This window comes from Mesoplodon mirus (assembly GCF_964341445.2).
Source record: "Mesoplodon mirus genome assembly, chromosome: 8".
NCBI lineage: Eukaryota > Metazoa > Chordata > Mammalia > Artiodactyla > Ziphiidae > Mesoplodon > Mesoplodon mirus.
In genome coordinates this window covers 11,807,006-11,833,045 of record NC_138984.1, presented here as the reverse complement: position 1 = coordinate 11,833,045, position 26,040 = coordinate 11,807,006, and the positions used below count along the sequence as shown (strand labels likewise).

The 26,040-nt window shown below is 38.6% G+C and overlaps 1 protein-coding gene across 2 annotated transcripts in view; it reads right to left on the bottom strand.

The window, feature by feature from the left end:
* The window catches only part of COL4A4 (collagen type IV alpha 4 chain), a 130,696-nt gene that overhangs the window by 71,565 nt on the left and 33,091 nt on the right, over positions 1-26,040 (bottom strand). For both annotated transcript variants that reach the window (XR_014294856.1, XM_082630478.1), the window contains exons 7-22: positions 25,400-25,516; positions 21,797-21,865; positions 18,304-18,339; positions 16,902-16,964; positions 16,503-16,538; positions 16,247-16,288; positions 12,970-13,050; positions 12,089-12,142; positions 11,767-11,826; positions 10,838-10,882; positions 10,306-10,359; positions 9,475-9,544; positions 8,835-8,939; positions 4,465-4,629; positions 1,304-1,397; positions 154-313 (exon numbers count right to left, since the gene is read on the bottom strand). Coding sequence is in view for 1 of the 2 variants with exons in the window: in XM_082630478.1 (XP_082486604.1) it covers positions 154-313; positions 1,304-1,397; positions 4,465-4,629; positions 8,835-8,939; positions 9,475-9,544; positions 10,306-10,359; positions 10,838-10,882; positions 11,767-11,826; positions 12,089-12,142; positions 12,970-13,050; positions 16,247-16,288; positions 16,503-16,538; positions 16,902-16,964; positions 18,304-18,339; positions 21,797-21,865; positions 25,400-25,516 (1,251 nt within the window). In the remaining variant the exon portion in view is untranslated. The remainder of the gene's footprint in view (positions 1-153; positions 314-1,303; positions 1,398-4,464; positions 4,630-8,834; positions 8,940-9,474; positions 9,545-10,305; positions 10,360-10,837; positions 10,883-11,766; positions 11,827-12,088; positions 12,143-12,969; positions 13,051-16,246; positions 16,289-16,502; positions 16,539-16,901; positions 16,965-18,303; positions 18,340-21,796; positions 21,866-25,399; positions 25,517-26,040) is intronic.

The window sequence follows — 26,040 nt, the reverse complement described above, 5'->3', positions numbered from 1 at the left end:
GAAAGGATAGAGATGATTTTTTGTCATGAATATACTTACAGATTCAAAACATACAATATATATATCACTATAAATTGGAGAGAGGTACAAGTGAATTCTATCTCTATCAGTCTCTTTTAACTAGAAAGATTGATACTGGAGAGAGTTACTCACGGGTGGCCCTGGAGATCCTCTGGCACCAGGAAGGCCTGGGTAACCTTTTTCTCCAAGCCGCCCAGGGAGTCCCAAGTCTCCTTTACTCCCTTGCCTCCCAGGAAGTCCTGGAGGGCCGGGTGGGCCTGAGGGACCAGGCTGGCAGGCACAGAGCCCTGTGCTTCCTAGACAGAGGATAAAAGGCAGCTTTGTCAAATTTCCTGAACGAAATCCCAATAAAGTCTTTACTATACAAAACCAATAGGGCGAATAAGAACAAAAAGGGTCTGATGTGCACAATTCTTATCACAGACAACTGATAACATGTGATGTGCAGAGCACGGGGCATGACCTGGGGGTAGCTATGGTCTATGTGGGTGGACATATCATTTCCAGACAAATGGGGTGTTCTGTCTTAATAAACACAAACTGACAAAATCTAGGCGAAAAGCTGATGTCTGATTCTATGGAAGAAACTTTGAAAATAAGAAAGTTTCTTATTTTTAAAAGTTAAGAAGTCTCTTATTTGGTTCCTAATTTAAAAAAAAGGCTCTTGATTTGGTTCTTGCTGAAAAAACAACAACAACAAAACTGGTTAGAGCATAACCTCTGGGCATTTAAAGAGTCCAAGTCATATGTTAAGAGGGATTATTGATTGTATTGCATGTTCCAGCTAACAATTCACTACAGTGCATTTTCTAATCATCAGGACCTTTAGTTTAAAAAATGCCTTTAGGATGGTCAAACTCCTCAGCTCTCATACCCACCTGACTCAGTTGGTCAAAAAGGCACCAAACAATTTAGGGTGTAGAAACATAGAGCTATAGGTATTTGATGAGTCTGGGAAAGATGGGACCCACAGAGAGAAACCAAAATTAAAGATCAATACTGTCCTATCTCTGTTTTTTTTTTCAAGGAATTGAGAGGATCCTGTGGAAAAAGTCATCACTTTGAGGCAAATTTCATGGCAGGTAAGTGTCTCCTTTATGCTGTAAGATATAGATTTGACTTTTTGGTAAGTTCTAATCACATCACAAGCACACGGTGAGTTAAGTACTCACAGGGGTAACTAAGGTGAGTGAAAAATCTAAATGAAATCCACATTGTACATTTCATAATGCCTCCCGATCCTCCATATGTTGTTTTCTAGAAATTCTACTTTGATGCATACTTGCCTTTTTCTCCTTTTGAGCCTCTTCTTCCTGGAGGACCCACTTTGCCTTTTATTCCTTGTGGTCCACGAGGCCCAGCACTACAATATACAACTTTCCAGTGGGAAAGGGGGTGGGCAGAGAGAATCACACAATTTTTGTGAACATCTGATATAGAACATCTGATATAGATCTGATATAGAACAAGTAGAGCTTGGTGTGTTCACATTCACACCATCCCCTCAACACCATTCTTTCTTCCATTCCTTTCTTATGATTCTTTCTCTCTGCTATAAGAATATGTATACAAATAGACCATACAATTGTCACAGCAAGCTTCTGCTACCATAACCATTGATAACCCTATCCCTAATCTCAGCCCTAATTTAATGGATTTCAGAGCAAAGTAGTGGATAATAAAACAAACAAATATACCAAAACAAAACAAATTAAAAAAAAGCTAAAAGTAAGTATATGGCAAATATATTTTCCCCTTAATTATCAATAATTACCTAATAAAGAAAGCATAAAGCAGGGTTTGTAAAAGCAAAAATTCAGAGACATCTGATTAAAAATGTTACATAAAATGCAAACAATAAGTTCCTTGTCTCCCCAAATATCAGTAAGATAACAGACAGTAAAAGAATATTATAAAAAGGTTTAATCTTTCAAGACAAAGAAGAAGAGAAACAAAAGCAAAAAAAAAAAAAAGTGAAAAGATTTAGCAGACCTTAAAAAGCTGAATTCCAAGCAGGCTGTGGGGAAAGCAGAAAAAGAACACAATTTACCTAGGAAATATCTTCCAAAGTTCAAGAATTGGTACCTCTGAAGTAGAATGACAGTGAGACCCCAAACAGGATGATTGGTCAAAGAAGCAGCTAAATAGTAAGAACACCTTCTCAAAAACTGCAGCAGGAAAAAACAAACCCCCTCAAAACTGGAGGAAACAGACATGAAGTAAGAAGAAATCTTTAAAATAAACTATATAGTTTAGAAAGCAGACAAGGGAAGGCATTTCATTCCCAAAACAGAAACAGGCTGCTGCAAAAAGAAACATTAAAAGGGAACAACAACAAAGAGAGAGAGAGAGAGAGAGAGAGAGAGAGAGAGAGAGAAAACAACAGCAACAACAAAATCCTCAGAAATTTTTTAAAAAATGGTTATGAAAGCAGAAATTTAAAAATTCAGGAGCAGACTTGGAAGATGGAGTTGAGGAAGTCTACCAGAAAGTGTTACAGAAAAATAAAAAGGTGAAGAATAATAGAGTGAAGATTTGAAAAACAGACATGTAGGATTGATTCTCTAACAGACAAATATATTGAGTCCAGAAACAGAAAACAGAGGGAAAAAAAGAAGGACAAAGTATCTTCAAAGAAATACTTCAAGGGCTTCCTTGGTGGCGCAGTGGTTAAGAATCCGCCTGCCAATGCGGGGGACACGGGTTCGAGCCCTGGTCTGGGAAGATCCCACATGCTGTGGAGCAACTAAGCTTGTGCACCACAACTACTGAGCCTGAGCTCTAGAGTCCATGAGCCACAACTACTGAGCCCACGAGGCACAACTACTGAGCCCATGTGCCACAACTACTGAAGCCCACATGCCTAGAGCCCGTGATCCAAAACAAGAGAAGCCACCTCAATGAGAAGCCCGTGCACTGCAATGAAGAGTAGCCCCCGCTCACTGCAACTAGAGAAATAGCCCCCGCTCACTGCAACTAGAGAAAGTCCGCATGCAGCAACGAAGACCCAACGCAGCCCAAAATAAATAAATAGAATAAATACATTAAAAAAAAGAAATACTTCAAGAAATTTTTCCAGAAATGAAGGATTTGTGTTAAATTGCTCCTAGTGCCTACAAATGCACCCACACTGAGGTAAATCACAGTGAAATTTAAGGAAAACAAAGGAGAATTCCTATAATCTTTCAATAAGAAAAGGGGTTTTAAACAAAGAATCAAGTATCTAAAGGTTACCGGACTTCTCAGTAACAACACTAAAAAGCAATGGAAAATGCCTTCAAAAACCTGGAGGAAAAATTATTCCAATCTAGAATTTTATATTCAACCAAACTATCAATCAAATTCCACAGTAGAATAAAGGTATTTCAAACAGTGAAGATTCCCCAAATATATACATTTTCTCACAAAGTATAATGAGTATAATGAGTAAACCATTAGAAGAAATATGTGAGTTGTGGAAACAAAGGGACCCAGAGAGACAGAGACAGACAGAGAGATAGAGACAGAGACTTCCTAGGATAACGGTGAAGGAAGATCTCCAGGCAGTGTCACAGCATCAGCTTCTAAAATTGCAACCTGACCTAATTTAAACAGGTCAAAAAGTTCCAGATGAGATTTATTCAGAGATAATACTAGTAATGAGTTAAAATGTATGATTAAGAGATGTATACAATTCCAGACGGTTTGAGGTTGAACTAGCAATAAGTATATTGAAAACCAAGCAAACACACAAAGATATGACAATTATTTCCAAACTGTTATGCTAGGAAAGTAGTATCATATATTATTATATGGCTAAACTGGTGAATAGCATTTATATAACCCTTCTGTGTAAACACTGTATATTTATTTAACTAAAATTATGATGATAACTATATTGATAGGTTGTAGGAGTGGAAAATGGCACATGTGTGGTGAGTGGGGAAAGAGGTGAATTCACCTGCTACAGAGGAAAGTCAATAGATAATGCGCAAACTGAAAAATTAAGAAATAGCAACACAAGTATGTTGAATGGCAATACAGAGGCAAATACCAAGAGATCCAGCTAATTGTGGGGAAAATATTGCCCCTGGGGAGGAGAAAATAGGAGAAGGGGTTGCCTGGGATGGCAGTTTTTTCACAAAAGGCTTTGTAGAGCTGTTTGACTCAAGCCAGGTCCATACATAACTCTATAAAAATGACAACTACATTTAAAAAATAAAAATTGTGTTAATTTACAACATTCTATCAACATACTTAAATTCCCATCCAAATATTTTCACATAATTTAAGTGATGTGGTAGTCCAACATCAGTTTACTTTTTTGTATTATTACTACTACTAACTTGGCTTATGAAATATTAGATAACTTTTTTAAAATTTGCAAAGTCACATTTTCTGAATGATACTGCAAATATCAAATGCAACATAAATGCTAGTGAATGTGAATGAAGAGCACTTTACCATCTGATCCTGGAGGTCCCGGCACCCCTGGCACTCCAGGCAACCCAGGTGGTCCCTGGTTGCCTGGTTTTCCTGGAGCAGAATCAGCTCTCCCAGGAATACCAGCTGCCCCTGGAAATCCTGGATGACCAGAAAACCCTCGTGGCCCAGGGGGTCCCATCATGCCTCCAAGAGAAATCAAGAATGAAAACCACACATACTCTCATATTACATTTTTCTGTAGAAGAAATCAAAATCAGTACATTCTTCTTAGGCTGTGGAATTTTTTTAAGGAAAAAAAATGTAGTTAAAAAATAACTATGCCTCACCTCTTTTGAAACAAGCACACAAGTGGTAATAAAGGTTTAGGGAATCAGATTTTCTTACCTTTTTGTCTATTCTTTAGGATTATTGGAAAAGAAATATATATTGTTTAATTAAAAATATTTTTAAAAATTTCCACTTTGATAACTTGATAAAAAATAACCTGAATAAACACATTAGCACATATAGTGAATTAAAATATGGACTCACAGAAAGACAAATACTGTATGATATCACTTACATGTGGAATTTTAAAGATACAACAACTAGTGAAAATAACAAAAAAGAAGCACATTCACAGATATAGAGAACAAACTAGTGGTTACTAGTGGGGAGAGAGAAGGGGGAGGGGCAAAATAAGGGTAGGAGATTAAGAGGTACAAACTATCACATATGAAATAAGCTATAAGGACATACTGTAAAACATGTGGAGTATAGCCAATATTTTATAATAACTATAAATGGAGCATAACCTTTAAAAATTGTGAATCACTATATTGTACACCTGTAACACATAATACTGTACATCAACTAAAGTTCAATAAAAAATTTAAAAAAGTAGAAAAAACTAAATAAGGTAATACATTAAATCATGTAGATAGGTACCTGGCATATAATTTTAAGCTGTTTGTTTTTATAATTATCATTGACTAGTAGAATTTAATGAGAAAACTGGTGTTGCCTTTTAGATACTAAAATGTAATATTTGGATATGCTTGAGATATGCTTACGTGGAGACAGTCTTCTAATCTTTTACCCCAAAATTAATTAGCACAGCCAAAAAAAAATGGGACTCACATAATTATCTATGTAGATGTAAAACACTATAACCACTTAGGTTTGTGAAAAAGCAAAGAGGTGCTGGATTTGAACCTGGCCTCTCCCTCTCCAGCCACAGGTACTTAAGTAGGTTATTTAACTTATTTAATCCTCTGTATCTTCCTCAGAGGCTTGTAATGAAGATTAAATAAAATAATCCACATAAGGAGCTTACTGCAATATCTGGCATGTTCTCAGTGAACGACTGGATGTTCAGTGTGTTTAGAGGAGGTCAAAGTAATGCAGCAGCAGCTAAATCCTGCTTCCCCTTGACATGCTACTTCCCCCTCGCTGGTGGCTTTGGCTCAAAGACAGCTGGAAGCCTTGGTGTGAGAATGACCATTACTCCTAGCTGCTTCTTCCTAAGCATGCCTGACTCCAGGATCTCTCTGTGGAAGACTGACATTATCAAAGATGGCGCCACGGTAGCTCTAGTCCCTCTTCACGCTCCCCTAGCAAGAGGTGGAATGTTCCCTGTCCCTTCAATGTACCAGTCTTTTGTGGTTGTTCGGACTACTGAAGTATGGCGGGAGTGACACGATATGGTTTCTGAGGCCAGATTATTAAAGAAGGTTCAGCTTCTTCCTTGTGAGCGAAATGCTCGGACTGGAGTCCTGAGGCACCACGGAAGCAACATCACGGCTCGGAAGCCACCATGCTGTAAGGAAGCCTAAATTAAGTACAGAGTCACACAGAGAGACTTGAGACTATATGAGAAATGAAGGAGAGAGATGCCTGGCCATTCCTCATGTTTCAGTTCCAGCCACTATGGCTGCAACCAGATGAAAATCCCTGCTCCAGGATCGCTCAGCTCAGCCCTTCCTGAATTCTTGAACCACAGAAAGAGTGAAGGGGAATATACTGAATGTTGCTGTCTTAAACCACTAGGTTTGGGGTTATGTGTTCAGCAATAGACAATTGAAACCCTGTCCGTCATCAGTAATGTAGCATGCAAGTTAAATTGATAGCTTTCGTTATTGGGTGCATATGTGCTGGGCCTTTACGTGTATTTTCAAACATTATCTTTACTCCTTCAACAACCTTGAAAAGTTCGTACCTTATAGATAAGGCACAGAAAATTTAGGCCAAATATGAATACTAATAATCATAGCTAACACAGTGAGTTTTTACTATATCCCCAGTTGTACTCTAAGAACTGTATGCATATTATTTCTTTCAACTGTAACAAGAACTCCATTTTGCAGACAGGAAAACTCAGGCACAGAGAAGTTTAATAAATGCCCAAGAGCACACAGCTTGTAAGTACTAGAACCTGGAATGTTTTTAGTCCATTGTGTAAACACATAACTATTTCACTACACTATACTGATTGGGAAGGCTGGGATTCAATCACAGGTGTCTGACTCCAAAACCCAACTCATCTCATGGTAAATACTATAGATGACTATAAAATAAAATATGTATAATAAAGGCTACATACAACGGTATGTTTAAAACAAAATGAACATGTACTCCTGTGGACTTGGCTACCATCTTGTCTTCATAACAGTCCTAAGACCTGACTCAGAATCTCCACAATCAGTCACTGGATGGTCCCAGATGATGCCTGCTATCTTGTCCCACTGCCAGGGAGAATGCTCAACCAGCTTCCAACAGGCAGAATGGGTTACAGTGTATGGCATATCGCAGCCTCAACCACCAACTGATAGGACATGAAATCAATTCAGTTCTGGCCAGCATTAAAAACTTTTTTTTTTCAAAAGAAAAGAATGGAATAGAAAATAGAGTGCATCAGATACCCCAGAGATATTATTTTGTGAAATTTGTGTTTCAACCATACATATGTATGTATGCATATATGTGTGTAATGTAATGTAAATGCTATACAATATAAAATTATTTCTTACTATAGGCTGGAGACAAAATATGGATTCTTTTAAAAAAGATTTTTGGAATTAAGAAGCTTCCTGTTATACTTGGTTTGGAATCTGCTAGAGACAGGTGTTACTTACTCCCACTGGTTTTGATTTCAATCTGCTGGAGGTAGTATTTTATTATAAACAAGCCCGAAAGGAGAAATGTAAGAGCAGAGTCTAGTGCCTCCTGACCAACAGAGTATTCTGTATGATTTATATAGTTCTGGGTCAATTAAGCCATGGCTGCGATATCGAAAGAGTAAATGAACTAAACAAAGCTTTATTTACTGCCTTTGTGGTCATCAGATCCTACAAAGTGAAAGCTAGCTTCGTGAAACATTAAACAAGAACTTTGTAGTTCACAGCTGAATATCTCAGGAAACTTCTAACTCCTCAGGAACTATAACATGAAACAGACCGGATAAAATTACATTTATACCAGACTTTTCTCCCCACATGTTTAATCAGTCTTCCTGGGTTCACAGAATGCAAATATTCCCTAAACTTCCATTCTTAATCTCACTGGGAATATTAGCTAAAACAGCACTTGAAGGAGTTCAAAGTCCTTGTGTGAACAGGATTATTTCTCAGGCCTTTCATCAAATATTACCATGAGCCACAGGGGTTTTTTTGTGGGCGAGAGGGCTGTTGTTTTTTGTTTATTTTTTAACTAAGTGCGAATCAAAATTTTATTTTTTAATTTGCAATTTTGTATTTCCACATTTCATGCAGAAGATTTAAGTTGGGGCCTAGGTGGATGAACTAAATTTTAATAAGTAGATGTCCATAGAAAGAGCCTTCCAAGAAAGTGGGAAAGACCTAAAGACACACTCTAACCCTAGCAGCAGTTTCCACATCTTAACTGCATCTGGTTATCTTGTGGGAAGCCTGTTTTACATACATATTTCTTATCACACTCCTGAGATAGTGATTGAATATTTCTGAGGTGCAGTCCAGGAGCCTGGATTTCTTCCAATTAAATGATTAATTGGTTTGAGCTCTGTGCTTCTTAACCCTGGCTGTGCATTAGAACTAAGCAGGGGTTGGGGGTGGGTGGTGGGTACTTCCCTGGTGGTCCAGTGGTTAGGACTCCATGCTTCCAATGCAGGGGGCATGGGTTCGATCCCTGGTCAGGGAAATAAGATCCCACATGCCGCGCAGTGAGGCCAAAAATAAAAAAGTATGGGGACACTCTTATAATAGCAGATGCCTTGGTCCATCCATCCCTCAGAGAGTCCAACATTCCTGATCTGGGGTACACACAGCCATCAGTATTTTTGAAACAATGCTAAGGTGATTTCAATATCAGCTAGAGTGGAGATCCCCTGGTGTGGAAGAGGATGCAGCAAACCTGGCATGTAAAAGCCATACCTGCACAGACTTCCCCTGGTCTTCCAGGGGGACCAGGGGGACCAGGTGGTCCAACAGCCCCCATTTCTCCATAGCGGCCAGGGTGCCCTGGATCCCCTGGAGGCCCTGCCAAAAATAATGGCATAATGTATATAGTAAACATATATATATACATTTAAAGGCTCACGCACAATCACTTTTTGTGAGCCTTGTTAAAGTACAACAGGAGATTGTTTTGCAGTTTCTCATCACGTTTCAAGTGCAATATCTTAGACCCTCCTCTGCAGACACATGAAGTAGTCCTGAATTTGTCATCAATCTAGGCTGCTTTCTTCCTGGAGGCAGCATCTTGGCAGGTCTTAGTCAAATGGTTTCACACATTTCTAGCGATTAAAAAACCTACTTTCTGAGAGGTAACATAATAAAAATCCCAGCATGCAGTTCACCCACTAAAATAAAATTTGGTGTCTTATGGCTGATAGAGACAAACCAAGGTGCACATCTCTACTTGCACTAGTATAATTATACATTCATGGTAAAAGTTCGTATATTTAGCCTGCCGAGTGTGTAAACTTCAGAAGGACTAGGCCAAACTCTTCTTTTGGGGATACACAAATCCCATTTCAGCATAATTTATAGAGAAATCGATTGGAACACAAACCTTTGAGTGGAAGAGCTGGAGTTGCCAAAACCCCTGGTGGTCCTGGGTGCCCGCGGTCTCCAGGATCTCCCTGAAATCATTCATTCATTCACTTTTCTTAGAAATATTAATCTTTTTCTCATGTTTCCTGGCACTAAGTAAATATTAGCATCACCAAGAGGGCATTCATAGAGGAAACAAAGCCTACAGGCTGACAAGAGAAATAAATAGCTCATGGTGGTCTAAGAGGAACAAAAGTATGAGACCTCCCACCTACAAACAGAAGTTAACAGCCAACTGGGAAAGTTCTCCCAAAAGAAAAAAAATTCAAACTCCAAAAATGCTTCCGTGTGCATCAACTAGATACCTCTGAAGCCATGAATTTTCTTAGATCTATTATGAGCATTAATGTCTAACTTGCACTCTAAAACAAGTAGTTTATTTGCCTATAGGATCTGAACCTACATTTTATTTTAGCAGCAGATATTGTCCCCCTTAATTGTGTCACCTTAATGCCACCATGGCTTGTCCTGCACAAGTGCTGAAGGTGAGGTCACATAAAAAGGAAAGAAAAAATGCAGTGGTGTTCAAAGCAAGGAACTCTCCATGGTTCCGTTTTTAATCATGATACTGTATAATCCCTAGGGAATTTTTGAATCTCTCATTATTATTCACCTTCAAAAGGATCATTGCTCAAATGTAAAATGTAATCATTACCACATGCATTAAAATAATTTAAGCAAAATGAACTCAATTTTGAATGATTCTTTGAGATATTAAAAAAAATAAATTAGATAACATAAGGGATAGAGGACGTTATCAGACTGTACTCAAATAGGCTCCCTTTTTTACCTTTGGACCAAGAAATCCAAACGGCCCAGGATCTCCAAACACTCCTGGTTCCCCCTACAAATAACCAAAAACATGCCTTTTTTAATTTTTATTTTTTAAGCATATATAAAGCATTTATTTTTATGCACATATTTACCTACAAAATTTACAAGAAATAAAACAATGCATAACATATACAGTGTTGTTTTCATGAGGATCAAACAATGAAGGTAATTGCAGAACATCAGGGATGAAACATGCCTTTTTTAAAAAATGTGATTGGGTGACAAATTATCTCATTCTCATTTAATCTGAATGACACATGCTCACTGAGATCCTGTACAGAATCTTAACACTGCTTTGGGGTTGCATCAGACAGTTTTGTGCTTTAGTTTTTGTACCCACGGTGAAATCATGTAACTTATAAAATAAATGTGTTTCCTTTCTCATTACTGTGTGTGAGTCTACAGGCCCTGGTACAACTTTTTAATGATACTGAATTGCATTTACTAATGAATATGTATTTATCCTCTCTATAATCGTGTTCATTTACCTTTAATCCTGGAAAACCTGGAGATCCATAGGAGCCAGGGTCCCCCTAATAAATTCACAAAAATCAACACAAGCAGAATTAAAACAAAATACATAAACCAGCCCAGTGAATCATTTTTCACCTTATGAGATTGTTCTGTTGGTATTTAATCTTGTCTGCAAAGGCAGCTGAATAAAGGAAATAAATATAAGAGATTCCATTTCTTTGTAACATTTGCTATTTTAATTGATCTTTAATCTTATTCAAAAAAATTAATGTCCTTCACAGTGCTTTAAATTAAGAACAGTTTTGTTGTTTTTGCTGTTCTTCCATTTCAATTTATTGAATTTAATGCTTGAACTGGGCTAAATATCTTTGAATCATCGCAATATAATTTGTCTAGAGATTAACAGTTGCTCTATGCATTATCAGCAATGAAAATTACTATGGAAGTCAATATTGTCTCGTTAAGTACTAAATTTGAGTCAAATAAACTCAATGCCCATGCTCACCAAGGTCTGGCCTTCATAGTGACTCTATGAATGGGGATCCCATCAGTGACATGTGTGGAGATGTTTGAGGCCTGATGCTATAGTTGTTTTCTAGCTACTGCCCCTAGATCAGTACCTTCTTTTATCAAATAGGCTTAAATGAACAATTCCAAGCTACTATCACACTGACACTGAGCCAGTAAGAAAATGCCATGATCCCATTACTTCCTGCCAATTCTCCCATCTTCTGCTTGCCTGTTTTATCCAAATAATGTCCATGAAAGGGATGTTCTGGGGCACTTAGCTATCACACAATTCTTGCTGACCAAAATATAGCATTCCTCCTAGAGATAATCTCCACTTTTGAACTCTCAGAAATATTGATCAAGTCTTATAAAAATGTGAGAGAGAAATGCCTCCAAACTCACTGAAGTTAAGGACGCCAAGAATGATCCTTACCCGAGGTCCTGGAAACCCAGGAATACCTTTCTCTCCTTTTGTCCCAATACCGGGTTCCCCCTTAAAGAGATGACACTTTTAGAGGAGTTCAAGCAACAGTATTTCAGCAATATGAATGCAAAAACAAAACGAGAAATAAAAATTATTGCCAGCAGCTTAAAGAAAACAGCTACTTTGGAAATAGTCTTCCTCCAGAATTATGATGAAATATTGAAAAGTTCTAGTAACATATCAGCATTTAAAGCAGTGATAATAACCATGTAAAAATTTTTAAATTAAGATAGCACATCATACAATTTTTTAAGTTCTTTAAATAAATTACCTTGGGTCCTGGTGGTCCGGGAGGTCCAATGATCCCAGGCGTTCCTTTAATACCCTAAAAATCACAATGAATATAATCTGGCTTACCGGCTTTATTCAACATACTGAGTTCCATCTCTTTAAGAAATTACCTCTTTCAACAGCCATTCTCCTAATTTTTTAATACGGGATTACTCTTCAACTGTCGGTAATAAGCAACTAAGATCCAAGCGCACCTTTGAACCTGACACTCTTCAGGGAGCCAGTTCTGTGTAAGAGGTGTAGCGTTGTGCGGTGTGGGACAGCAGAGCGGTGGGGGGAGCCACCATGGAACCAGGGCGGCAGATGCAAGCTGGGAATGCGGCCACTGAGGGGAGAGGCTCATTTTGAGCAAGGTAGTGAAACTGAATCCAGTAATTGAAAACTGACAAGAGAATGTGCGCATGGCATCAGTAACATCAGTGCTGGAGGGTGACAAAGGAATTAATATTTGCCAAGAGTCTATTACATGCTCAGTTCTATGCATCTGTCACCTTTCAATTATCAAAGCATCAGATCCATATGTAACATCTAAAGGACAGCTGGATTTCCAGTGGTATTTTCAGCGACCCTATCAAAGACATGAATGGGGGACTACATCCTGCAGGACATGTCACAGTTTAGCAGCCCAAGCTAGGTCTGCCACTCAACAGCTGGGTAAACTTGAGAACACTGGTAACCTTTCCAAGTCTCACTTTTTCAACTCTGTATAATGGAGCTAATAATAGTATCAACCTGTAAAGTTTACCTTGGGGTCAAGGCAGCGTTGCATGTAGGTGCTCAGCTCTTCGCTGGCACGGGATCTTGTTCAGAAAATGTTGGCTAGGACTACTTTACCAAGGTAACATATGGATTGAGAATTACCTTTTCTCCTTTATAGAGACCAGAATCAGGTGGCTGAACCAGAAGGGTGGGTCCTGGAGAACCCTGTTGGCCAACCTCACCCTTTAAAAAAAATCAAGATAATAAGAATTTCATATTAACTTTATTTTGAGATAAAAATGGAAACTAAGAAGACTTTCACCCATATATTGTGGTATAATGCTTACAAGCCTGTATGTCATGGATTTAAAATAAAAATCATGGCAAATACATAATGTAATTTTAAATGTTTATTGTTTTTCATAAATAATACATACTTACTGTTAAAAATGAATTGAAAAAATAAAAGTGATCCATAATCCTACCATCCAGAGATAATCTCTATTAAAACTTTGGTACAGTTCTTTGTGGTGTGTGTGTGCTTGTATGTATGTGTGGGTATATAACTGTGTATACACACATGTATACATATACATATGTCTACATATACACATATGTGCATAATATGCATGTGTGCATACATGTATATGTGACTAAATGGTGTGTTAAACATAATTTGAAACTCTAATAGAAGACTCTTATTCAAAAAGACACATACACCCCAATGTTCATTGCAGCACTATTTACAATAGGCAGGTCACGGAAGCAACCTAAAGGCCCATCAACAGATGAATGGATAAAGAAGATGTGGTACATGTACACAATGGAATATTACTCAGCCATAAAAAGGAATGATATTGGGTCATTTGCAGAGACGTGGATGGACCTAGAGACTGTCATACAGAGTGAAGTAAGTCAGAAAGAGAAAAACAAATACCATACATTAACGCATATATGTGGAATCTAGAAAAATGGTACAGATGAACCTGTTTGCAAGGCAGAAATAGAGACACAGATGTGGAGAACAAATGTATGGACACCAAGGGGGGAAAAGGGGGGTGGGATGAATTGGGAGTTTGGAATTGACATATATAAACTAATATGTATAAAATAGATAACTAATGAGAACCTGCTATATAGCACGGGGAATTCTACTCAGTGCTCTGCAGTGACCTAAATGGGAAGGAAATCCAAAAAAGAGGTAATATATGTATACCTATAGCTGATTCATTTTGCTGTACAGCAGAAACTAACACAACATTGTAAAGCAACTATACCCCAATAAAAAAAATATATATTATAATGAAAGTAACACTATATAATAATAAACATAATTTAAATGTAGAATATAGTTTATATTTTTATATTTTATTAAAATTTTAAATCATTTAATATATTTTACAACACTATTTTTTGCCCATTTTCCTATCATATTGGGTGGGCCAAAAGGTTCGTTCATTTTTTTCCATAAGATGGCTCTAGTAGCACTTAGTTGTCTTTAACTTCATTCGAGACAATTTTGTTAGATTGTATGTGACAGGTGTCATATCAGCGTCATTTAAAAAAGACATCAAAATTGGTGAACTTTTGTGTAGCCATTTTAATATTGAAGATGGAAGAAAAAAAGTAACATTTTCGGCATATTATGCTTTAAAAGGTAAAAACGCAACTGAAACACACAAAAAGATTCGTGCAGTATATGGAGAAGGTGCTGTGACTGATCGAACGTGTCAAAAGTGGTTTGCAAAGTTTCGTGCTGGAGATTTCTCACTGGATGATGCTCCATGGTCGGGTAGACCAACTGAAGTTGATACGATCAAATTAAAACAATAATTGAGAACAATCAACACTATACCACGCAGGAGATGGCCGACATACTCAAAATATCCACATCAAGCATCGAAAATCATTTGCACCAGTCTTGGTTATGTGAATCGCTTTGATGTTTGGGTTCCACGTAAGCGAAAAAAACCTTCTTGACCATATTTCCACATGCTATTCTCTACTGAAACATAATGAAATAGTTCTGTTTTTAAAACAAATTGTGAGAGGCCATGAAAAGTGGATACCGTACAACAATGTGGAATGGAAGAACTCATGGGGCAAGCGAAATGAACCACCACCAACAACACCAAAGGCCAGTCTTCATCCAGAGAAGGTGATGTTGTGTATATGGTGGGATTGGAAGGGAGTCCACTATTATGAGCTCCTTCCAGAAAACCAAACGGTTAATTCCAACAAGTACTGCTCCCAATTAGACCAACTGAAAGTGGCACTCGACGAAGAGCATCCAGAATTAGTCAACAGAAAATGCATAATCTTCCATCAGGATAATGCAAGACTGCATGTTTCTTTGATGACCAGGCAAAAACTGTTACAGCTTGGCCGGGAAGTTCTGATTCACCCGTCGTATTCAGCAGGCATTGCACCTTTGGATTTCCATTTATTTCAGTCTTTACAAAATTCTCTTAATGGAAAAAATTTCAATTCCCTGGAAGACTGTAAAAAGGCACCTGGAACAGTTCTTTGCTCAAAAAGATAAAATGTTTTGAGAAGATGGAATGATGAAGTTGCCTGAAAAATGGCAGAAGGTAGTGGTACAAAAGGGTGAATACGTTGTTCAATAAAGTTCTTGGTGAAAATGAAAAATGTGTCTTTTATTTTTACTTAAAACCGAAGGCACTTTTTGGCCAACCCAGTAAGTACTAGAACCTGGAATTTCCCCACATCATGACGTCTTCCAGTATATTTTTGGCAAGCGTGTTAAATGGCGGTACCATAAATTTCCCAACCACACTGGAACTCCATGAGAGCGGAGATCAGATCTGTCTCGCTAAATCCCCAAACCAAGCACCAATCCTAGCCTGGCACAGGGTAGATGTTCAATATCTATTTACCCACAGTTGTTGAAAGAGCCCCTTACCAACTCTTAAGCATTCAGATTGTTTCCAGATGAGCTGCCACCTTAAAGCACTTTTCTAAAGTTTATCCTTACTTAGTTTTGTGTTTCAGCAGAAAGGACTATGGGTGTGAGGGGTGGATGGTGTGTTGCTCAATGCTTTGGGTCACAGTTCTTCATACTTTTATTTATGTGTGAAGTTTAGGACTCTGATGAAATTTGGCAAGTTAAGCTAAACAAATCCGTAATTAAACAAATTGTTACCCCGGATATATTATCAGAAATATTCCATGTCTTTGGGCTAGGGGGAAGTGTGTTATATAAATTAAATTGAATTTACTGTTAGGTTTTGTCAGAACTGTCATTTTATAGTCAAGGGTAATGGTGTCATAATAATTCAGCAAAGACAAACTCTCAGCCATAAAGCTGGACAGTGACGAGAGAATGAACACAAGTTAAGTGGTAATCAGAACGGTCTCCTCGACCCGGGTAGCCCATACATTTTAACATCTGCTCCTCCATGCAAAAGGGAGTTCTTACCGGGTCTCCCATTTGCCCCTTTACTCCCACGCCAGGATTACCCTGGAAAAGAAAAGAAAAAGGAAACTAATTGCTTTGGAATATTAAAAAGTAATTATAAGTAATAAGACTTCTGGTTAAGCAATTTGTTGAAGGGTATTTATTAAATAGCTCGGGAATTCTAAAAAGAGGGAAGACATGATTCTGACAAATATTAGTGGTCACTTATCTCATTGTACATGGACTTCATTTGTGTATCTTACTCATGGCCGCCTACCTTCAAACCTGGACTCCCAGGAGGGCCTGGAGGTCCCTAAATCAACAGGAAAAACACACAAATCAGTTATCAGTGATGGAGATCAGACTGTGCCCTTATTGGATGTCCCAAGCTCCTCTTTAGGAAACACTTCATTTTGAAACACACATGATGGACTTCCTCCCATGGCTGGGCTGCTTGTCCCTCCCACCCCGCTCCTGCCCCCCACCTCCAGGGACCCGTGCTTCAGGAGGGAGTCACGTTCATAATGGTGGGTGTTGGCTGATTCATCAGGTGATAATCTCGAAAAGAACCCATCTCTGCCTGAATTGCCCAAGACTGCAATTCTGCTTTCTTTTGCTTGATTTAAATATCAAGTCAGGGCTTTTAGAGAGATAGAATCAGCAGCGCTGTACTTACTGCTAACCCTGACTCTCCTGGATATCCCATTGGGCCTGCTGGTCCTCTCGCTCCCCTTGAGCCCTAAACATGAGAAAAATCAGTAAATTCGTTACCAAAAACCATAATCATCGTCCACGGGACAGCTGCATGTAATCCCAGGCAGATAAAGACCTCCGGAGAAATCACAGTCCCGGCCACACCTGCCCTGCTGCGTCATCTTGGACAGTAGCTCTGACACAGCTGGGAAAAGGGCACAGAGCTGGCAGGCAGTAGCACTCTGGTGGGTGTGACTAACTCCTACATTTGGGATTAAGACCCAGAGATCAATCTACTTATTCATAAATAAATCTTGTAGTAGCAAAAGTAGAGAACAAAGAAACCTTGTTACTTCTAAATTCCATATATGTTATAAATTTAATATACATCAAAATGCTTTTACAATATTAATATTACTTAGCATTAAATAAATTAAAATATTAATGTAGTTATACTCTAATATATCCTTTCAACGTGCCCTGTAAGATCCGTTTGAATAGAAATGTCCCCAATACAAGATCAAGGCAATTCAGCCATAAACAATTTTCCGCAACATGTTAAGTTACAGCATAATAACACACAAATTCACAAGGAAAGGTTATAGTTGGGCAGTTCTAGAAGTATGGAGAAAGGGGCTCTGTTCTCCCAATCACCCTGCCCATGTCAAATGATTTGAGAGTGTGCAATGGCATTACTCTCTCCTAGAGAATGAATTGGTATTTATTTTAACAGTGACGCCAAGGTATCTCATTGATAACGTAAAACTGAGCTTCCAGAGTAGTAAGGAAAAACCAACCTGGGAAAGTAATCCTGTCAACAGCCAGAAGTTACCAAACAAAATTACAGGTGAATCATTAGGAGGCAAAATTGCTTTCAGTTATAATCTTGTGAATATGGATGAATTGGAAAGACAAATATAATCATTGAATCACAAATTCCAGGAACATGAAGATAGGGCAAAATATTAAACATAATACACAATTACTGATTCAGCAAGCAAAATCATTTTCACTGGACATATATTATTTAGGTAGTTTCTAAGCGGAATTATCTTCCTAAATATTAAGCGACTATAGCTACCCAAGCAATACCAAATGATCATTGCAAGATAGAAGAGAAAGGTAAGCCGGAGCTTGCTGAGATTCAAGGGCGGCTCTGTGGGCCCGGGACCTGTGCAGTCACATAGGGCCTCATGCTTGATTTAATGCTCCGCTGTCACCATCTTAAAATTTGTAATAATTTTTGAACAAGAGACCTACATTTTCATTTTGCACCAGGTGGGCCCTGCAAATTAGGTAGCTGGTCCTGCTGGGATGCAAACTAGTGGAGACCATAGGCTATTTGAGGAGCAAACAGAAGCGCACGGCCTGCCCAGGAGACTTACTGGTAAGCCGGGAGGTCCTGGGTCCCCTCTGTCACCCTGCAATAGTATCAGTACACTGCATTAGAAGAGCAACACCATTTCCCTAAAACACACAACATAAAAGTAAAGACACACACACAGGACTTATTTGGACTGTCTGTGCAGTTTGTTCAGTTTTTCAGTGTTGAAAAGACAGCTGTGGAAGGGCTCTATGGAGGTGCTTTTCTGTCTCCATTCTTAAGCCCTGAATTCTACTTCTACTCAGCTGAAACCAGGGAAAGATTGTTGGAGTCGTGAGGACATGGAATCAAGATGAGATTTCTTCTTTCAGTTTAAAATGTTCTAAAGAAAAAAACAAAGCTCTAAATTCTCGATCCAGTGGTCCCATTTCATCAGTTTAACTGTCTGTCATCTGATTGGCAGAGCTTTCCTCCCTTAATTAGCACCTTGTTATCACCCAGGAGCAGATGTAAAGGGAATTCGTGTGGAAACCCTCTCTGCCACTGTGCACATCTACCGCTTTGTGACTCGACTGTACCCTGAGAGTCTACTCACTTTAAAGGATCAAGGGGTGTATATTCTCTTGAATACAGACTCTTTTTTTTTCCAAAATGTAAAATATACCGCAAAATATACATATGATAAAATTTAACATTTTAACCTTTTTAAAGTGTACAGTTCTGTGGCATTAAATACATTCATCATGTTGTGCAACCATGTTGCGCTTCCATTGTCCAAACTTTTTCATTTCCTCATGGAAACCCTGTATCCATTGAATACTAGCCCTCCATTCCCCCTTCCCCAGCCCCTGGCAAGCACCACCTACTTTCTGTCTCTATGAATTTGACTACTCTAGGGACCTCATCTAAGTGGAATCACACATTTCCTGTCCTTTTGTGACCAGCTTATTACACTCAGCATAATGACCTCAGGGCTCAACCATGTTGTAGCATGCTTTAGAATTCCCTGACTTTTTAAGGCTGAATAATATTGTGTTGTATGTGTGTATGTACTACACTCTGTTCACCCATTCATCAGTAGGTAGACACTTGGGTTGCTTCCACCTTTTGGCTATTGTGAATAGGCTGCTATGAATATGGGTGTACAGATATCTGTTTGAGTCCCTGCCTTCATTTTTGGGAGAACATATCTAGAAGTAGAATAGCTGGGTCATAGGGTAATTCCACATTTAAGTTTTTGAGCAATCACCCTACCATTTTCCACAGCAGCTACACCATTTTACATTCCCGCCAGCAATGCACAAGGGTCCCAACTCTTCCACATAATTACTAACACATTATTTTGTTTTTCTTTTTCTTTTTTTAATAATAATCATCCAAATGGGTATGAAGTGGATATAGGCTCTTAAAACCATTGTTTCTCCAAGGTTATTGATCTGCATGCCACTTTCATTAGGGATCCTCTGTTTCTCTTTAAGATGAGGAATTCTCTATATTCATCTCCCTTTCTGTCTCGCCTGTTCTTTCTTGCACAATTACCAAAAAATACCCACCATAACTAATATTGTACTGTACATTATACTTTACAATACATGGCAGTATAAACTATTATAACAGATCATCAGCAGTGAGAGGAAGGCAGGGTAGATACTAATCTCCTTTCACAAATAAGGAAAATGAGGCTCAGAGAGGTTGAGGGGGTTGCTTAAAGTCACAGTAGTAGGTAAGGGTCAGTTCACTTCTTCCAATACATCATACTGGTTCCTAGAATGACCCTGTTTTTGATGCTAAGTTTATGAATGTATCATTTAAGAAGCTATAAATAGAAGCATAGTGCTTGCTGTCTAACAAGTAAGAATAGGCACAGAGGCTATAAACAAATATTGTAAGCTCACTTAAGGGATCACCACTCAGGTGTGGCCACTCCAGGTGGCACAGAACTTGGAATCTGACAGAGGCAATCTAGGACTACTTTTATCTAATTATTGTAGATTATCTTTCCTTAAGAGAAATGACCATGTCTTGAAAATGTACTGTATGTATCTCTCCTCTTGAGTTTATTATATCTAGTGATCTCCTTCTGCTCATCCATGGCTACTCAGATTAGAGAGATGCAGTGGTCATTCAAGAGTTTATTTCTGAATATTTGTACATCATTCTCTGTGAAAAACACAAAAGCATTTCATTTGCTTAGGATAGTGCTATCAGGTTTCTACAATTTTCAAGTTCAACAGTGGTGACTTCTATCATCATCAATGGTAAGTATTAATATCACAATATTTTAACTACAAAGTAATTAATGATTCTCAGCTGGAAGTGATTTTTCCCCCAGGAGACATCTGGTAATGTCTGGAGATATTGTTTGGGTGTGGGGGTGGTCAGGGGGGTGTTACTGGCATCTAATGGGTAGACGCCAGGGAAACTGTTCAACACCCTACAATACACAGGTCAGCCTCCATGACAAATGATTAACTGGCCCAAAATATCAACAGTGCCGAGGCTGAAAAACCCTGAAATAAATGTATTCATTGCAACTCTGCGAGAATCATAGGGAGGGAGGGGAATTTTGCAGCCAGAGAAGCTAAAGCCAAGTGCCTTCACACAAGAAGTATGGATCATCCCAGAGGGTCAGGGTAATGATCAAAACCAGTGTCCTCAGAGACATTTTAAAGGAAATCTCAGTCCATGTGTTTTCTGCATGGGTTTACTTATACAGAAAAAAAATTGTTTTTTTTCCTTTTTTTTTAATTAGTTTCTGCTTTATAACAAAGTGAATCAGTCATACATATACATCTGTTCCCACATCCCTTCCCTCCTGCGTCTCCCTCCCTCCCGCCCTCCCCATCCCACCCCTCCAGGCGGTCACAAAGCACCGAGCCGATCTCCCTGTGCTATGCGGCTGCTTCCCACTATCTATCTACCCTACGTTTGGTACTGTATATATGTCCATGCCTCTCTTTTGCTTCGTCACAGCTTACCCTTCCCCCTCCCCATATCCTCAAGTCCATTCTCAAGTAGGTCTGTGTCTTTATTCCTGTCTTACCCCTATGTTCTTCATGACATTTTTTTTCTTAAATTCCATATATATGTGTTAGCATACGGTATTTGTCTTTCTCTTTCTGACTTACTTCACTCTGTATGACAGACTCTAGGTCTATCCACCTCATTACAAATAGCTCAGTTTCGTTTCTTTTTATGGCTGAGTAATATTCCATTGTATATATGTGCCACATCTTCTTTATCCATTCATCCGATGATGGACACTTAGGTTGTTTCCATCTCTGGGCTATTGTGAATAGAGTTGCTATGAACATTTTGGTACATGTCTCTTTTTGAATTATGGTTTTCTCAGGGTATATGCCTAGTAGTGGGATTGCTGGGTCATATGGTAGTTCTATTTGTAGTTTTTTAAGGAACCTCCATACTGTACTCCATAGTGGCTGTACCAATTCACATTCCCACCGCCAGTGCAAGAGTGTTCCCTTTTCTCCACACCCTCTCCAGCATTTATTGTAAAAAAATTGTTTTAAACCCACCCTGATTGTAAAGCTTACCTGAATACCTTTAATGACACCTACAATGAACACTGAATTTCCTTTTTCTCCTTTTTTCCCAAGAAGGCCCTGAAAATAAAATATTCACTTTAAGAGAGGAAAAGTGCATATCACTATTTCTGTATTTTCTTTTGCAAGTAAAATATTACTCACCAATAAAATTACCATTATAATCATATTTCACTAGTGGATATTTCTTTATTCTCATTTTTATTATCATCCTAAAGTTGTCATATATACTTATTTAATATTTGGTTAAGATCTACTGAAGAATCTCCTAAGACAGAATATCTACTAATATATTTATAAATATATTACATATTTATATATATTATAAATATGTAATATATTTAGATAGGTTATATATAATACTAATACATTTATAGCTGTTTACTAATTATTCAGCAGGAAAATTGCACTTTTCTTCACAATATAATGCACATAATACTTGTATTATACTTATAAGTAAACAATTTTGCACTTGTCAGTTAATAATTTATGCCCTAGAAACGGCAAAAAAATTATTTTATCCATTTAAGTATTTGTATTCAAAACAGGGCCTAGTTATCCGTTGTAAGATTAACTTTAAAAAAAACATAACATGTTCCTTTTAGAAGGTTTTTATACACAGCTGCAAGTTTGTTTACTTAGAGTAATTTTTAAAAGTGAATGAAATACCTCAATGTACTTTCTCCCCAAAGTTTTCCTACTTAATATCTTAATACATCTTAACTTGGTTACCATATGAAAACTCTACCATCTTCATGTATCAGGTTCCTGTGAAGGACATGCAGATTTCAAAGTTAATCTGTCTTAGGAGCGTGCTTGACTTTGCTTCCAATGGGAGATACTAAACAGTTTTGTGGTAAATTACATCAACGCTTTCCTTGAGAAATCAGATTTGCCTACACAAGCAACTGTTGCTTCGCACAGTCCCAATACATGTGAGTTTCAGTTCCACAAATAAATTACATCACACCAGTCCTCCAACCAACTGGTTCAAATTTCAGTTACTGCTGTGTATTAATTAACTGAGTCACTGCATAAAGCACAAACGTCACTGCTGGCTCACTGGTCCACAGATCACTACATAAGTAACATGTGACCCATGATCACCAACTGATCACAACACTCCTTTCAAAGTCTATCAGTGACTGGTCACTAACATCTGTTAGTTCACACACAGACAACGAAATATGTAGCCGTGTTGCCCCTTGTCTCCCAGTGATAAACCCAAAGAACATTTCATAAAAACAAATCATTGAAAGAGAGGATTGCCAAGAAAGATGAAAATGAAGTGAGGAAATGAAAACTGCTAATAGTGGAGGTGAAATTCAAATAGAATGTAAGTGGAATTAGGGAAGGAATAGATATTGTGGGAATGTTGTCACTGCTCTCATTCAAGCCAGAGGGACTTAGGAAGGCAAACTTATCAACATAAAAGAGGGAAGTGGTTGTGACCAAAAGGATGAAGATGTGCCAGAGGGAGTGACACAGGCAGAAGAACTTCACGTTAAAGAAACTCTCAGAGATATTTCACCACACTGGACGCTGGTCCAAGCTTAGAGAAGAGTATGACATTCACCAAAGCATAGAAAACACATTCACTTCATGTCCTAAGTTATGGGACCAGAAGACAGCAAACACAGTTCAAACTGCCTTGATAAGTTTTTACAAAGAAAGAAAACCCTTTAATTTTCAATGTTCCTAATGCTTTAGATTACAACGTACTAAATATTAGTTTAATTTTTTTCTACATATATTTATGATGTTTTAACAAAATATCTTAAAGGTCATGGAACGATAGTAATTTTCCCATTGGATGTAAAGGCTGCTTTGTGTGCCTTCAGATTGCATGCCATTCTTAACATCTCACACTGTGTGCAAAGTGAGCACTGCCCATGTAAGAAACAGGTCAAGGGAAAGAAAATTGCTTTGCAAAGAGATCATTATGACAAACTTCAGTACTGTGGTCAGTACTACATGCTGTGTTCAAGCTAAAATCGAGAACCCTGCTCTCCTGAATGTTCATGGATGCTCAGTAGAATAAGGCATGATCCAATTTGAAGATCTTAAGAGACGTGCATTCACCAGACTGTACTGGAGCCTTCAAGGGGGCTGAGTCTGAAAATAAAGAGTGGTTGAGAAGCTTAACAATGGGAGTTGGTTGTTACTGGGTACCACAAGAAAAATGTGAATATGGAAATTCTTTTTTGAGTTTTGTGTTCAGATCGATCATTTCTACTACGATCTGGAACAAAAGAAAAACTCACAGAAGAAAGCAAGATGATTGTGGTGATGATGAGAAAACCTTTTAGAAGGAATCTCAGGAAATGATATTTAATTAAAGAAATGGAAAGGCTGAAAAACAGTCACAGAAAATCAGCTTTGAAAGGGTAAATTATCTCTAGTCTTTATTTAAGTGAGAAAAAAGGAAAAGAAAGACAGAGAAAGGAGATATAAGTAGTAGAGGAAAGGGCAGTTCTTGCTGAAGTTATGTTTAAATAAAAGTCCAAACTTTTGAAGGAAAAATAAAAAAAACTAAGAGCTGTAAAGTTAAGTGTTGGATATTGTCAGCTGTTTCTGGACCTCCATTCCAAATCTCTTCCTTCTATCTTTTTGCATTACAGGAGCTAGAAAGCTAAAAACTACATTTCCCAGACTGCTTTGCAGCTGGGTGTGAAGTAGGTTCCACCTGGGAGATGTACTTATGAGATTTGGGAGGCAGAATTGAGGAAGACATCCCCTTCGGGTACTGCTGATGCTGCCAAGCAGGAAGTTAGAAACTTGAGTGTTTGCTGGTGTCTCGACATTCAGAAGAGCGGCCAGTGGCTGAGGTGCAAGAGAAGCTTCTGATGTCTGAATCTCAGCTAAGTGTGAGCCCTTGAAATCAGTAGTCCCATAGTGACCCTGGAGTTTCAATCCTCCAACCATAATAATAAGTGCCGAATTCCTGCTATTAAATTCCTCTCGGGCTTCCCTGGTGGCGCAGTGGTTGAGAGTCTGCCTGCCGATGCAGGAGACACGGGTTCGTGCCCGGGTCCGGGAAGATCCCACATGCCATGGAGCGGCTGGGCCCATGAACCATGGCCGCTGAGCCTGAGCGTCCGGAGCCTGCGCTCCGCAACGGGAGAGGCCACAACAGTGAGAGGCCCGCGTACCACAAAAAAAAAAAAAAAAAAAAAAAAAAATCCTCTCGGCTTGAAATACCTAGAGGGGTTTATGTATCTGCAGTGAACCCTGAATGATAAACAACCTAAGCTCTGCTAAGTGGCCTCCCTTCCCCTATCATCCATTCTCTGTATGGCAGCCAGGAGCATCTTGATAGAACGTCAGTCAGATCATATTTCTTCCTTCCTTAAAACCATCCAGTGCATTCCCATGGCATGGAAAAGAAAACCCAGCTTCCTTCCATAGTCCACAAGGCCCCGTGTCTTCTAAGTCCTGCCCAACTCTCTGTCCTCATCCTCCAGTCACCCGCATTTGTTCACCAGGCTCCCAGTACACTTGTAATAACTCTGTTTCTCGAACACATCCAGCCTGCTCCCACTGGAGGGCCTTTTCACTTAAGATTCCCACTAGGCTGAACTGTGGCTGTCTTACTGGGGAGCCCTGTGGGCCAGGAGCTCCTCTTTCTCCTGGAAAGCCTGGAGCACCTCTTGAGCCGTTGTAGCCATCTATGCCAGATTTGCCTCTGGATCCAGGAGGCCCTGGGTGCCCCTACAAGAAACAAAATGATAGGTGAAGCATTTTTGCAAGAATACCATAACAAAAAGGTTCTGCAATACGGGTCCCCAAATTATGGCAATTGTGACTCACATGTCGTTCAGTTTTGTGAAACTTCCTTCCCCACCCACAAGAACTATGTAGCATAGTAAAAATAAATAAACTATTTTCATATACCCCAATTTAAATTAATTTAGTCTAGAGTATTTTCAGAGATTAGGGAGGAAATCTTCCTTGAAGTCCTTAGAAAGACTCTAATGAATTATAAACCCTGCCAAATACCTTCTCTTTCTTTCCTCTACTTTTCATATCAGCAATGAGAGGTTTAAGCCCACTCCTACCATTAGGACTCACCAGAAAATAAGAACTTTTGTAATGAGTATAAATTTATTTCCAGAACATTGTACTTGACCTGACAAGTATACTAGCTCATATTTTGTAATGCTTTTCTCCAATCTTTTTGAAAACCTTGTTCTTCAAGTAAAATGTTTTGGTCTCAGAGTTATTACACAAAATTG